The sequence below is a fragment of the Leptosomus discolor genome, chromosome 10 (assembly GCF_034619465.1).
Source record: "Leptosomus discolor isolate bLepDis1 chromosome 10, bLepDis1.hap2, whole genome shotgun sequence".
NCBI classification, from domain to species: Eukaryota; Metazoa; Chordata; class Aves; order Leptosomiformes; family Leptosomidae; genus Leptosomus; species Leptosomus discolor.
Window position 1 is genome coordinate 10,697,029 of NC_141400.1, and position 14,630 is coordinate 10,711,658.

The 14,630-nt window shown below is 46.4% G+C and overlaps 1 protein-coding gene across 1 annotated transcript; it reads right to left on the reverse strand.

Annotated features, from left to right (window-relative positions):
- Window positions 1–1,170: 1,170 nt before the first annotated feature.
- BOD1 (biorientation of chromosomes in cell division 1) lies at window positions 1,171–6,967 on the reverse strand. Its single transcript, XM_086471000.1, has 4 exons — window positions 6,737–6,967; window positions 5,173–5,297; window positions 3,281–3,481; window positions 1,171–2,051 (listed from the first exon to the last, which is right to left on the reverse strand). Exons 1-3 carry the CDS (start codon window positions 6,965–6,967, stop codon window positions 3,283–3,285), a joined length of 555 nt encoding a protein of 184 aa, XP_086327126.1. The 3' UTR covers window positions 1,171–2,051; window positions 3,281–3,282.
- Window positions 6,968–14,630: the final 7,663 nt, after the last annotated feature.

The following is a 14,630-nucleotide window of genomic DNA, read 5'->3' on the forward strand; positions in this document are numbered from 1 at the left end:
GTAATCCACAGTTTGTCTAAGCAGTTAGAAGCCTTTTCACTTGCTCTCTTTCTAGACTCCTAACCTTTTTTTTTTTTTTTCCCCTGCATAAGTGGCTCAGTTTCAAAAAAGTGGTCAAGATACCCTACCAGGAGGTAAAAGATACATCTTTTCCTGCCAAGAGCTGCCCTTAAGGCTCTAAGGGAAAACACCTATTACTGATTTGGAGAGCAGTCTTTAACCACCAACTTAACACGCAGGAGAGAACCCTTTCCTCACATACCCCTTGTCCTGTTTTATGTCAGGAACACAGGCTGTGTAACAGTGAGACTCAAGCCACACAACCAGATTATCCCAAAATACATATTTTTTTCAAACCATATCAGGAAGGTTGTAGACAATATAGTTACCACCAAAAAGTATAGGCATTTAAGTTCCCATTCTGAGAGGAACACTCTTAAATGGGATAAACAGCAGGACTATACAGCACTGTGCAGAGTGCAAACTTACTAGAGTGGTGAAGTTCACAGAGCTCTTGTTAAGGGTTTAAAACACAAGATGTTCTGTCACCTCCATTTCTGCATATAACTGTGTTGAGAGGAGGCACTGAGCAAAGTAAATTAGCTAAAAGTTTAAACCATAGCATCAGTCTTCCCTACAAATTACCCAGTTTGAAAAGGGAGCAGAGTATAGCTGGAATCGCATCTGTTCACGTACAAGGCTACAGGTGAGGTACGTAGTTCATGAATACCAGGGATTCAAACATTATTAAGTGTTACTCAATGACACAGGCAGTTATTAGCTTCTTAAAAGGCTGCTGTATGAAAGGAAAATAGCTCTAGCCTATTGCCAGAAATGCATTGTTTTCACAAGGTTGAACAGGCCTTCACCGTCACTAGCACCAGACTGAACTTTATCAGGATTTATAGCTGATACACAATGTGAGGTAAGGTCAGTTCAGTCCTTTGATACTTTAGATTTTTTTGAAAAAGACCTTGTATGGAGAGGAATACTAATATCCATCTTATTTCATGATAACTTCTACTAACAACCCCATGTTATCAGACCTGGATTAATCTATGAACTGTGTAAGGTCACGCTTCCATTAGGGTTCCAGCAATCGGGACTCCTGGATTTCTTTAACGTAGTTTTTCCTTAAGAGATAATTCTGAAAAAGCTAGGAGCCAGAGATGCTTTTTGAAGTCTTTTATTGCAAAAGGTATGGACATTTGCTGGCAGAATATTTCATCACATTATCTACTTGACTGTCATCCAGAGGACACTGCATGCATTCAAGCTGAAAGCATAGGACAGTTTCCACTAGGCACCTGAGAAATTTCACAGGAAAGAAAAGTCTTTCAAGTTGAAAGAGACAAGTTTCAAACTGATCACCGACTCTGGTGCCCTTTGCTTCCCAGAGTTACTTGGGAAATAATGAAATCAGCTATAGTCATAGCCAACTGTAAACATTTTCCTGCAATGCAACAGAAATTATCTACGTAATTGATCCTGAAGTGTTCCTTCCAGTTCTAAACAGGAAATGTCCCTCCTAAAGCAGGCGGTGCGATGAGTTACACCTGACTCGGCACCTACTACTCAACGCTGTGTTACGCAGCAGAGGTGTATGACGCTTCCTCTCATCTGGCTTGTATCAAAGAAAATCTGACAGCTCTTATTTGGTCTCCAAGAGACTACCCCACACCGCAAAACATCTTTCTTTTCTCCCTGCTCCCAAGCCTAGTATCATCTCGAACCACTTCCCTGCTCCCTCCAGACAAGAGCCAACTCCCTTTTTCTTCCTGCCCCTTTGCCTGAAGGCATGACTAACAAGAATACATGCTGCTCTCTGTGTTGCAGTTATAGCAAAAATATCTTCACACTTTGGCTGTCCCTCCACACGCAGATCTCTGGGTGCATCTGAATTTCACTGATTTCAATGCCTTCTCAGAGGTCTGATAAAGGTTAATCATCTTTGGCAGACAGCAATCCTGCACCAAATGGAACAAGTAATCCATTGCCAATCTAACAGGACACGTATTTTGCAACTGCAGCTGCTTAGTATCAGGAACTCACTGCAAGAAAAAAAAGAGAGTTTAGAGGATGGTACCTTCACAAGTAAACACATTTGAATAAAGAATAGATTAGAATATATTAATTAATAGATGCACTGAGCTGCAGGTTATAATGGACTTTAAACTACTCGAACCAGACAAATATAAAGATCCATCAAGGCATTAAGACAGCAAGTCACAGATAACTAAATAACTCAGGATGATACTATACGCACTTTAACTTCTACTATTAAGTCAAAAATCATGCTAGTTGCTCTAATCACTCCAAGCAAAAGAACAGCTATTTTACGTTATTTATTCATTCCTAATAAATCAGCTGTAGATTATAAGAAAAATTTTTGCTTTCAGAAAGCCCTAGCAGATAGGACAATTCACAACTAACTTCCTTTCATGCAGTATGGTTTTAAGTTCCCCAGCAAAGCTGCAGATTGAAATTTCCCATCAAGATAGTGGTTCCTCAGTAATATGCACACAGGCCTCAATATTCAAATCAATGTTAAGATACAGGGCCTTAGCAGAGATGGGTGCATAGTCATTTGTGTTAAGACAGAGTAGCAATTATAGCCCTGTGAGGCCCCTTGAGTTATTTTAATCACAAAAGCCAGAATGAACTTGTTTGCAACAAAGGCACCCTCAGTCCTTTCAGCTGGAAAGATATAGGTTGCTCTATTTAAACCAGTCAATTTGGAATGAACAGTTATTCACTCCCAGAGACATTACCCTTACTCCAGCAGAGAATGTTTCGGTCACTAACAATTCAACACTCCAGTGTATGTTCCAAAGAAGAGCTATCTAAAACTTCCAATGCTAAAGCACAATAACTTGTCACCACTCTACTTTCAGCTGTATTTCTGTAAAGGATATATATTTTTAATCTATTTGATACTGTTCTGAAAGCTATCCAGCCAATTCCACGCCCAACACTGCTGGATATGCTTTTACCGGAATAAAAGGCCTTTTGGCCTGATCCAAAACCAGCACTGGCAGAGTCCACGGTGTTCCTTGATAGCTGTTTTACATCATACCTATGTCTTCAGTCCTAATATATTTTTAGCAGATACTTAAGTGGAAGCAGCTCAGATGACTGTCTGACATTGACAACATGCGGATGATCAAAGTGTCCTCCCTGTCAAGCCAGGAAGAATACAATGTCTTCTCTATCTTGCATTATACAAGCTACAGAGATGAGGCACATGAAAAACGTGAAGTAGTAAGTGCAGATACAAGACCTTTAGGAGGCATCCTGAGATGGAGCAGGAGGATCCTTGTTCTCAGGCTCTGGAGGAGGAGCTGGCACACTTTCCTCTTTCTTTTGTGCAGCCAAAAAGTCATGAATCGCCCTCTCTATCTGGGGCCTGAAGATGTGGTTTAGTTTTGGATCCACCACCTGAGAAATAATTCTGTCCACTCCAGCTTCCAGCATTCCTGACCTTGAACAAAGACAAAGGAGTCATTCAGCTCCTCTGAAAAACTTCTCCCCAATCTCCTCCAGCAATTCTCCAGAGCCCTCCTGTCAACTGCAATTAGCATTAACATGGTGAGAACTGCAGCCCACTCAGTAGATCCTTAACAGGGAGTTGTTTCAATCACCTATTTCCCCCCACCCCCTCTCACTTCTCCCTACAGAATTAACAACTGACATCTGGTCTCCCAGGTACTTAAATGATACATTGGACAAGAGCCACTTTAATAGGGCTCATGTGGAAATGAGGTCAACATGAAAGCAAACAAACACATGTTGGCACAAACAAGGGAAACAAGCTATTCTGAGGAGGAGGGCAGGTGAGAGCACAGTCTCTTTTTTGGCCGACTGGAGGGAGAACAGGCCTGCCCCCTAATAACATTACTGTCACTCACTCCTTGTAACCGTTAGTCTAGACAGATGGGTATTAATTATAAAAACACACACATGTAGCACACAGCAAAGTTTCTGGAACTGAATACTAGTAATTGATGTGACTTATTACTTCAGGGGCTGTGTCAGACTCTTGGATTGTGGGGCACAGGCTGTCTAGCAGGCTTAAGTCATGTCTGCAAGGGAGCAGGGGACAGGAAATGCAGAGGTTGCCTGGCGCTCGGAAAAGGAGCCACAAGACTAACAAGGCCGTGAATGCTGGCGAGTGAGCGGGCGCAGGGTCAGGGCACATCGTGTCATGTCCGGGTAACAGCACACGTCTCTGCGCACGCAGCAAAGGACAGGCACGTCTGGACACCCTCAGCGCCCCGTCTTGCAACTACAGGAGTCGTAGGGACTCTTCAGACTCCCCAATACTGTATGTCCGTTCTTCATACTAACAGCCTACTTGAGGGGAGCACTTACACTCTTCTCACTACAGGCTCTCTGATATATTTTTCAATTGTCTGCTTCAATCTAGGGGTAGGATAGCACGAAATATGAAGAAGCATTAAGTGACAAATGTCTCAAGGACTCCAAGGAAAGACAGGAAATTCTGTACTTCCAGTGGACACCCCCTTCTCTAATTATGAACTAATGTTAGGTACTAATGATTTGCAGGTCCTATCAAGTGCTCTGAAATACAGTTTCTTCTGTGTGTGAGACATTCTAACCTAAATGTCTAAGTAGCATAGTTCAAGCTGGCTTTCCTGGCATGCTGGAAATGTATTACCTTAAGTAGCTGTACAAAAGCTACCCTCTGCTGCACAAAATCGGGCTAGTGCAGTGTGATTACTGCCTGCTAGTGGTCGGTGTCTACTTAAACAAGGTTTGGCATCTTCAGCATTTTTTCTTTAAGTGATGCAGGCTCTTCTCTCTTTCGAAGATCAAGGTCATTCAGCTCAGTACATCAGGTACAACTTTGCTAGCAGGCAGAGTGTTGTCTATTTGCAGCAATAACTTGGCTGGATAGCAAGTATGAGTACTCCACCATGCTGCTCCTCAGCTCACGAAAATACAAATTTCAGGTAAAGCAGTAACGTAAGCATTTTAATGAAAGTTAAGACTGAATCCGCTATTCTAATGAAACTCAGGAGAGCACAACAGGAAGTGCCGTGAAGACCTTAATCCTGCAAATTCCTACTTGACTTAGGTGATGAGATAAGGTAATTACATATTACTTATCAAATAGCATTACCATTATTTTACCCAATGTTGCTTACTTACTGAATAACACTCTGCCTCAGCCCATTTCGTAACTGGTTTTTGTTCATTGTTGGATTCCATTCCTGTTTGTCCAGGTGGGTCGATACAAAGTTGTCTACCTTCTGCCTCAAATTTTGATAGGCTGGCTAAATAAATAAATAATAAAAGCTGGTTAAAGAGCTAAAAGATCTCAAAAACAATCCCCTGCCAGAGTCCTTCACAGTACATCTTTTGTCATGTACACTACTGTTCTGCTGCCTATATTCTTCATCCTTTCACTTTCTGAACAAAGGTAAGCTTGTTCTACCTAAGAGCAGAACTTCTAATTGCAAACAACAGTCGGTCAGTGTGCTATTATAATAATTTAAATAGCTGGATAGATTGGTTTTAAAATTGTTGCCTGCTTGTACTATTACTTAGTGAAATGCAAACTGCCTGTGCAGACAGGAGTTGTTGGCGAGTTCCTGTTGTCTGGAAACTCTCCATCACAGAATTCCTACAAAACTGTCCTAGTAATATTGCCCCTAAGAAAAAACTTAAGTTAGTTGATTCTGTGACACTAACAAAGAAGATAAGAATTATGCAGGTTTCATCAGTGGAAACAATTCCAGTGAACAGGAATTGAACTAACAAACCCATATAAATACATAGGACCATCCAGATCCTGGTACCGTGCAAGGAAAGGACAAAAGGGTGGCAACATTTATATTTCAGAATTTGATATTTATATGGAATGATGAATGAAAGGGCTAATAACAGAGGTGCAGTGTCTGTTCTGAGCAGCATATATCTGTCCTGACAAAGCGGCTCTGACCTATGGCTGCTTCATCCAGATGACCTGACTGCTTCAGGAATGGTTTTGCAAATAGCTGCTGGGGTGGCCTAGAATGATGACTGCAGGGGCAGAAGAGGACTCCTGCTGAAAGTGTAAAAGTTTGGGAAAGCAAAACACCAGTGCTTAATTTGGACAGGGCAATTGTGAACAATCCCATTTCTATGTTGCCAACAAATGCTCTGGAATTCATGTTATGATGTGAGGAAGAAATTACTTTCAAACAATAGTCTGCGAATATCTGCTCAAGAAAGAATGGTTAATTTTTTTTATTTTTATTTTTATTTTTATTTTTTTCTGGAAATGCGGGAATTATGCTCAAGAGGAGCAGTGTTCTTACGGGACAATATTTTCCTAATAAGGCCTGGACTAAAAAGTGCAAGTCTGAGCCTATTTTTTGGCCTGTTTCTCCTCTGGGGTGTCGCTGTCGCTTCCAGCCAGGACCACCTCTAGAGCAGCCTGTCTGACAGATGCCGTCGCAGCGGGGGCGTGAAACCCCCCCCCATCGAGAGAGCAGCACCGCAGCTGCCGCACGCCATCCCGGCCGGCCTCCCCCAGCCCCAGCGCGGGACACCGCGGGGCGAGGGGAGGGGAACGGAAGGGATGCGGGTGCCCCTTCGGCCAACGGGCTCCAGGGACGGGGCCCGCAGCTCCGGCCTGGGGAGAGGACACCGGCCCCGCCGCCCCGCCCCGCCCCGCCGGCGATCCCCGGGGGTTGCCCGGGAGCCGTCCCGCGCGGTTTGGCGGCGCTACCTTGGTGTCCACATCTGCCAGGCAGTCCCGGCGGAAGCCGTCGAACAGGCCGCGGCTCTTGAGCTGCTCCACGATGATGGCGATGAGCTGCGCATCGCCGGGCGGCAGCGAGGCCGGGTCGGTGGCGCCGGGCCCCGAGCCGGAGGCTGCGCCGCCCGCACCCCCTCCCCCGCCCGCTCCGCCGCCTGCCCCGCCCGGGGCGGCCCCGCCGGCGCCGCCGCTCTCGGACATAGCCCACGGCCTGCGCCCGGGGCCCGCCAGCGGCTGCGCCCCGCTCGCCCGCGGCCTCCGGCACCGCGACCGTCGCCGGCGGCGCGCCGCGTTGCGTAGCCCTGGCGCGCTGCATCACGGGGAGGCGAGTCCTCCACAGCAGAGGCGGTAATGGGCCGTGGGCAGCCGCAGAGCTCGGGAGAACTACAAATCCCAGGGTAAACCGCGACGGCACCCCCACAAGGCAGCGGAGGGGTGGGCGCGTTGTTTTTCCGATGCATCTTGGGAATTGTAGTTCACGGAGGAGGGCGTGCCGGCCCCCCCCCGCACTAGCAGCCTGTATGGGGACGGGGCTGCCCCAGGGGCGGTTCGGTGGTGGTGCCGTTATACGCCAGCCACCGGTCACAGGCCGCTGGGCAGGCGGTGCTCTGCTCCTTGTGCCCACCCAGAGCAGGGTCGGTCAGGCCCTGCCCCATGGGTACTGTGCTCGGGGCAGAGGGCCCCGAGTTTACCTCAGCATCGCACAGGCCTCTCCAGGCGTGCGGCTCGACGGCCTGGGGAGGCTCTCGGGCTCCTCAGAGGGTATCTGCCAGGTTGTGACTTTGGTGTGTCTTTCAGGGGTGTGGTGAGGACCAAGGCCTGCCTCGATACCGGCCCCTGCAGAGTGAACGCTCAGGGGGGCCTCTGTTCAAGGCGCCATCTCTGTTGTATGTGTGCTTGGGCTGTCGGTGCCATTTATTGCTCTGACTATATCTGCAAGCTACGGGTTACAAATTCTAAGCATTAGTTTTATTGCTATTCTAGTCATGCTGTAAAGAAGGAAGGAACTCCTTAGAATATTCCCGTCCTAATGCAGGAGGACAAGCTGTGCGTGAATGTAATAACCCAATCCTCCACAAAGATGCACTGCGTAGGTTCATCCTCACCTTTCTTTTCGTATACTACTGAATGAGCAAAAAGATGGCAACGTTTTGCGTGCAATGCATTGTCCTTTTCTCCGTGTTTAAAATTCAGCATCTCTGAGAAGCAGCGTAAGCTGTCCCTTTCCATCTGGCAGCTTTGAGGAGCAAAGTGGGAAAAATGGTAGCGTGTACAGAGCCCAAGCTTCACACTGACAAAAGCATCTTGTGCAACTGTTGTGTTCTGTGGAGACACATGAGCACTCTCCTGCTGGTGTGGAAAAGCTGTCCCTCTGGCTAGATGCCTTGTCACTGTCACTAGTCTGTGTGGGTTATCTCAAAGTTGGGTATAAAACCCCACGACTCATCCAGGCACTCGGAAGTATCTGTGGAATCGCATTCCTGCCTGACAGCTGCCAGCAGTCCCTTCTCCCCACCACTTGTGACCAGCTCACACCAGCACGGAGCCTGCTGGCATCGCGCTAGTGCAGACGCTGCCCTTTCACGTGAAGATAACCCCGCACAGGAACGCATTACCCTAACCGTGGTGACACCCTAACCGTGGTGACACCCTGCCCCAGCAGACCCGCGGGGATGTGCAGCTTGTTCAAGGCCGGTGCTGAGGCGGTACATAACAGCACCGACCTGGCACGCTGGGGACATCTCCAACCAGCACGTAAAGGTTTTTTTTATGAGGCAAAAGCCTCCCGTGAGCCTGCACCTCTTCGTTCCGTACTTTTTAGGGAACCCGACCCTGACTCCTCCCGTGGGCTGGGGTTCCCGGGGGGATCTGACGGCGGGAGTCAAGCAGGTGGCTGCTGGCGGGGGCCGGGGCCGGCAGCCCGGGCCGGGGCCGGCAGCCCAGGCCGGGTTTCCCCGGAGGGAAAGGGAGCGCAGCGGCGGCCCCAGCAGAGGGCAGCCGGTGGCCGCGGTCCCGGGGCCGGCCCGACCTGGCCCGGCCTTTCCTCCGCCGTCACCCCGCGAAGCAGGGGCGTAATTCATCGATTAGCCTGATTAGGGCCGAGGCAGCAGGAGCCAGAGGGGTGGTCTCTGACCGCGTAGGTCGCAGCAGCCGGAGAGCTAAGGAGGAGGCGGTTGGGTTTTGTACGAGTTTCCCGCTGTCCCGGGGAGGGCTCCTTCCTTCTGCGGGGCTGGGAGCTTTGCAAAGGCAAAGCCAGCTTCTTAACAGTACATTGCACTTAGGAGGATCCAGCCCAGGATTTACCGGGGGCTGCCACAAGCGAAAATTCCTCCCAATTAACAGATTACTCGAAGAGACTGTGAGTATCCATGATGCAGGAGAGGTAAAGCCTTAGTATCAACCTCTCGTATCCAGGATTTCTCCCGGCTGCAGCATCCAGAACAGCTTCTTGCTTCAGTTAAATGCTGTCACCATCCCCAGCCACGGCAGCTTGCCTGGAACCGCCTTGATGGCGCTGAGATGGGAGGGCATTGCTGATGCTGCCCTTACTAGCGAAGCGCTGCTCACGGTCGGGATGTTAGGCCTTAGCCTTTATCTGTAGGTGGATGCAGTGATCTGTTTTTCAGCAAGGCACAAAGGGATGCGCAATTGGTGTTCCAGGGCATGGGGGAAGGGGTAAACTTGGTAGTTAGCAGGGATAACGAGGATTCATGGGTTCCGCTTACGAGTTGGCTGGCTGTGTGACCTAGGTCAAGCAGCGTTTCATAGTTTTGAGATTTGTAGCTGGGGCACGAGAAAAACATAGTATTTAATCTAATCTCTCTGGGTACTTTTGCTGAACATCATAGCACACAGGCAAGCATATTAAATTGTGGTGTGCTAGATAAAGCAGCCTGTCCCCCAGGGAGGAGAACTGTAGACCTCTCCTTGCATCAGCTCTCTAGTACAAAATTTATGAGATCTGTGAACTCTCCCTATATCCCTGCCCTCAAGGAAAGCTTTAGGCAGTTTGCACAGTTCAGGTCAGTAGGAGACTCGAGAAGGGAGAAATCTTACCTGTTTGCTGCTGCTTTTGAAGACGCAGTTCTCACGATGGGATAAATGCTTAAGCTGTGGGGGAAGCAAACTTGTAAACCTTAGGGAGGAAGTTTATTTCAGGAGAAATAAATAGGAAAAAAAATTGCTTAGAAAGTTATTTGGCTCAAAATGACAAACCAAGCGATGATTTTTTGGGTCTTATTTCCTGTGTTATGATTCCCCTAAAACCCATTCCTTTGGTTCACCAGGGAGATGGGGATACTTAATTGTAATTTCAATTTGTAAAGGACAGTCCTTCCAGAGTCACATTTTCTGTCACAGATGATCAGAGCCAGATCTCAGTCTTTTTTTTGTCTATGTTTGCCACCACTGCCTTTCAGGTTTCCTCCTTTCTCAGCCCCCGTTCTCCACTCCTCCTCCTGTCGCCACTATCACAAGAGCTGTAAACCAGCACTTCTTTCCATGGAAATTCTGATATCACAGGGAAAAAGTTACCCTCTACTACAGCTGCCTACAAAGAATTCATGGACGTTGCAATTAGCTGACAAAACCGAGTTGTTCCATAAAAGTGGTGTGAATGAAGTCTGGTTTCATGGGTGCTCGAGTCCTTTCTGCTCCTTAAAGCTATCACTAAGAACTGCACCATTGTGCAGTTCCTGTATGATCCTTCTGTCTTGCAAGGGATGGTGTAGCTGGCAGGCTGGTGCTTGCTGTGCAGAATACACAGCAGTGGAGTCCTGCCTGCCCTTTCTTCAGTGATGACACTCATTTGGGTCCCTGTCCTCCCAGCTTCTGATTTTCATTAAGTCTGTAGAAATGCAATTACTGTTGAGGGGTGTACCTTGTATTCTGTGTTATCGCTCTGCGGAGATGTGAGTTTGTTCCCTTCCTCGTCACTGGAGACCGGCTTTCTACCTTTATTCATGCTTTTGCCTGATGCCAGGCCTGGTATAATCTGCCCATCTCCAGTGCTCGGGAACAGGTCAGCTGCTGGAGAGGCAGAAAAAGCCAACATGCCAGAGCATATCATAAACCCTGTCTCATGCAGCATCGTTGGCTTTTGCACATTTGACAAGATTTCTACCTTAGACAATGCATGTAGCTTTTTCCTACGGAACAATTTGAGATTCCAATCCCTGATCATGAGGATTGGAGGTGGGGGTAAATACTGTGGCTGGAAAGAGGGGAAGGCTAATTTTCCTCTCTCGAGGTTCTCCAGCTCCTGTATCATTGTAAAAAGATGCAGACTGTATGGAGGAGATGTAGTTGGCAGTTTTCTCTTCCTTGTCCTGACAACCTCTGGTCACAAAATTAGAAACCAGTTAGAGTCTAGTTTCTAACAGCTTTGCTCTTGCCAGTGATTAGACAGAGAAACCTGGAATAGGTGGCTGTGGCCAGGCACTGTATGTGCTGAAACGCAGATGGAATTACCATGGGGACCGTTGCAGAGGCGGAGGGTGAACCTACATATTCACACACTCCCACTGCCTCTCTCACGCACTCACGTGCACACACATTCAGATTGCTAGCAACGAAATGATTGAACTTTGGCCATTTTAACTGAAAAATTGTAGTGTTCTAGCAACAGTGCTGGGTTTCTTGATAGACTAGACCACAGAGCATTGAAAAGGGACTATGATTTTCCATTTCTGGTGTGTTTTGGGCTTGGAATAGGGTAAGCAGCTTGATGTGTTTGGGGAAAAATCAAATGTTAAAACTGTAATAGTAAATTACAAGCTCTATCAGTAATTTGGGAGTGGTGTCTGAGAGCAGAGACTGCCTGGGATGCTTCTGAAATTGCAGATAATGCTCCCAGCACAAAGGCTCAGATGCTCCTGTGTCCATCTAAAAACAGTGAATGGAGACTTGAACTCTAAGTGCTCCAAGTGTCTACAGAGCTCAGTGCTAGGGAAGGATTTGGGGCAGAGAGAGACAAATCTGCTCTTCTGAAATGATGAATCAGGGTAGTGTGAAAGAAAGTCTGGGTTAACCCCAAGAAGAGATTAGGCAAAGCTTGGTAGGTATGTAAGCATTTCCTTCTCTGAATGGAATTCTCACACACCCCCCCCCCCCCCCATTGTAAATATAACTGATTTATAGATTAAATAGATAAATTTAATTTTAAGGATTGCTCTCCTAATATTCATGTAGAAGACGACCCCTAAGAATCTTGCCATCCTATCAAAAAATAAAGGGAAAGCATTTCAGGGCCTTACTGGACTTGCACTTTCAGTTTCGTTGCCGCAGCTTAGCATGCTCAGAATGGGCATCTGACAGATGTGAATTTTTGCCACAGAAAGTACTATCAGTCCTAGGTTTCACCACCACCTCCTTCCATTTCCTCTGTAGGAGAGGCTTTCTGGGTTGGAAATGGAGTTACAGGAGGTGGAGAAGACCGTGAATGGGGCACACTTCTGCTCCAGCAATTCTGTGTCCCTGTGAAATGCTGCTGAACCTAGAGTTGATATCAGGGCAGCTGTAGCTTGTGCAACACAAAAACCAGCTGCTCCTGGGAAGGAGCTGTGGAAGCTGCCTCCCTTTCTCCCTGCGCTGGGACCTCCAGCAGTACAGACCCAAATCTGGTTTGCTGTTATTAGCAGGTGAGCTTTTTCCCTGGTGTGTTTGCAACCTAGATATTGCCCTGGTAGGTCTGTGCATGAGAACTATACCGTGTGATTTAGTACGAGCTGACTGGGAACCGAGGTGAATCTGGCAGCAGTGTCAATGAGGCTAAATTTGCTCTTCTCTGTTAGGAGCATATGAGCAATGTCCGGTGGCTTTGGGTCATTTGCCTGCTTCTTGTAGGGTTGTATCATTTGGCAGAAGCTCAGATTCTGTTCCTTTCACATGGTAGGATGGAGCTGTGTGAATACAACCCTAGTCCTCTGCACTGTGGTAGTAACTAGAGAGCAGTGCGGAAACCTCTGAAGCAGAGAAAGTACATGTGTGAGTTTGGACCATTTGGTGTCGTCAGTTCCCAGCTCGCTGCTCAGTCTTTGCATCAAACTTTGAACTAGTTAATGCAGTATTCGCCACGTGTTTGGATGGATCGGGGTCAGCGCTGCAGTAAGCTTTCTTTGGCAGCCAGAGAAAGTGCCAGAGTTTTTAGATCCTGTAGATTTATGGAATGAACAGCTTGGCTACACAGGTGGCAAATTATTGAAGGAGTTGAGAAGTCGGAAGAATGTTCCCCAGCCCATAATTCTCTCCTGAAGAATGTGCACCATGCACCCAGCCTGCCAGCCTTTCAGAGGATCCAGAGCCCTGGAAGAAAACATGTATTCCCTGCATGTTTGCTATTCGTGCTGGGCAACCTATTATCCATGGAACATATGCTGAATATGTGACACACTTTCTGAATCAGCCTCAACTCAGGCTAGGATCCTAGTCCTGCAAATGTGCTAATAGTAACGATTCCAGTACAATAGATTTACTCTTGAGGTTCAGTTTTTATATATTGCTTGCAATACTGGGCCCTCTGGCATAATCAGTATTATTGGTGCCAAACGCTATATTTCAATATATATATTGATTTATTTTATATATCTGCATGTGTAATATATATTTAGAAATATCTGGATATTATAACAGCAGATATATAGAGACTTCAGCAGACAGAATTTATGTGCAACATGCCCATCTCCAGAATGGTGTTTTATTGTAGATCTCTTTGGTGGTTTCTATTTCTTAACTGAAACAACTTGGAACTCAAAGTACTGTATCTTTAAGTACCTAAGGAAAATATATTTGTAAAGCAGAGCTGTTGCAGAACTTTTCAGAGGAGATGCATGCTGTGTCCTCAAACAGAAATGTCAGTTGTTCATTCTTATATCATTGTTTCCATTATTATGAAAGACTAAAAGCATGTGGGAAAAATAATATAAATATTATTGCCATATATGCAGAAGCGGGTAATTTTCCATACTAGATCATCAAATGAAACCTTGTAGTGTATCTGTGTAATATAATATGTTGGAATAATTTGCTTTAATTTGAGGTTTTCACATGTTTTATAAATGTTTAGAAAAAAAATGCCAATTAAGCTGATGAATTCAGTAACTGCCCAGCTATGCAGGGAAATACAGACTTTTTGGTGGGAAAATGAATTGCTTGTGATTGCTCTGGAATGTAGTGTCAGAGACAGGAGTAAACCCAACAAACCTAGGCTATCTGTGCAAACTTCTGGACAAAATCATGTTTTTCAAAGTGCTGTATTTACATTTTTTGCCTGAGCCTGAGAAGTATCTCGCTTTCCATAACACAGATTTTGCTATTGAGGGCAGTACTGCTATAAAAAACACTATGAGGAATGATGTGTGGGGAATAAAGTGCTGCTTATTTCTGATCTTTCCATTTTAGTATCTGTGTGAGGATAACATACTGTGATAGTCAGTGGTCCCTTGCTTGTTTCTACTGCATTGTCTTTTCAGAATTTCTTCCCTGGAATTCTCTATAGTTTTGAACCTCAAGAGGATTTGACCCTTTTCTTCTCCTTGCCCTATCCTACCTCAAACTGGGGAATGAAGCCCCGTATTTAGAGTTTCTGAGCGGGAGGAAAGCGTGAGCTGTAAGCATTTAGGGACCTAATGCTGCCTGACAGCTGATTGGAAATACACTGGTGTCAGAAAGGAAACCAGCTGTTCACTTACCTTCCGGAGAGAGGCAAGGACTAGCCTCTGTCACATCCAGGAGTAGAGAAGCAATTACCCTGACATTAGAGGATGAAAAAATGAAAACAAGTAGGCTGAAAATTAATTTCTTTTGCCCCTCTGTTTCATGCATCCATCAGCAGTACATCTGGGCATCATGGATCTAATTTAAAAGT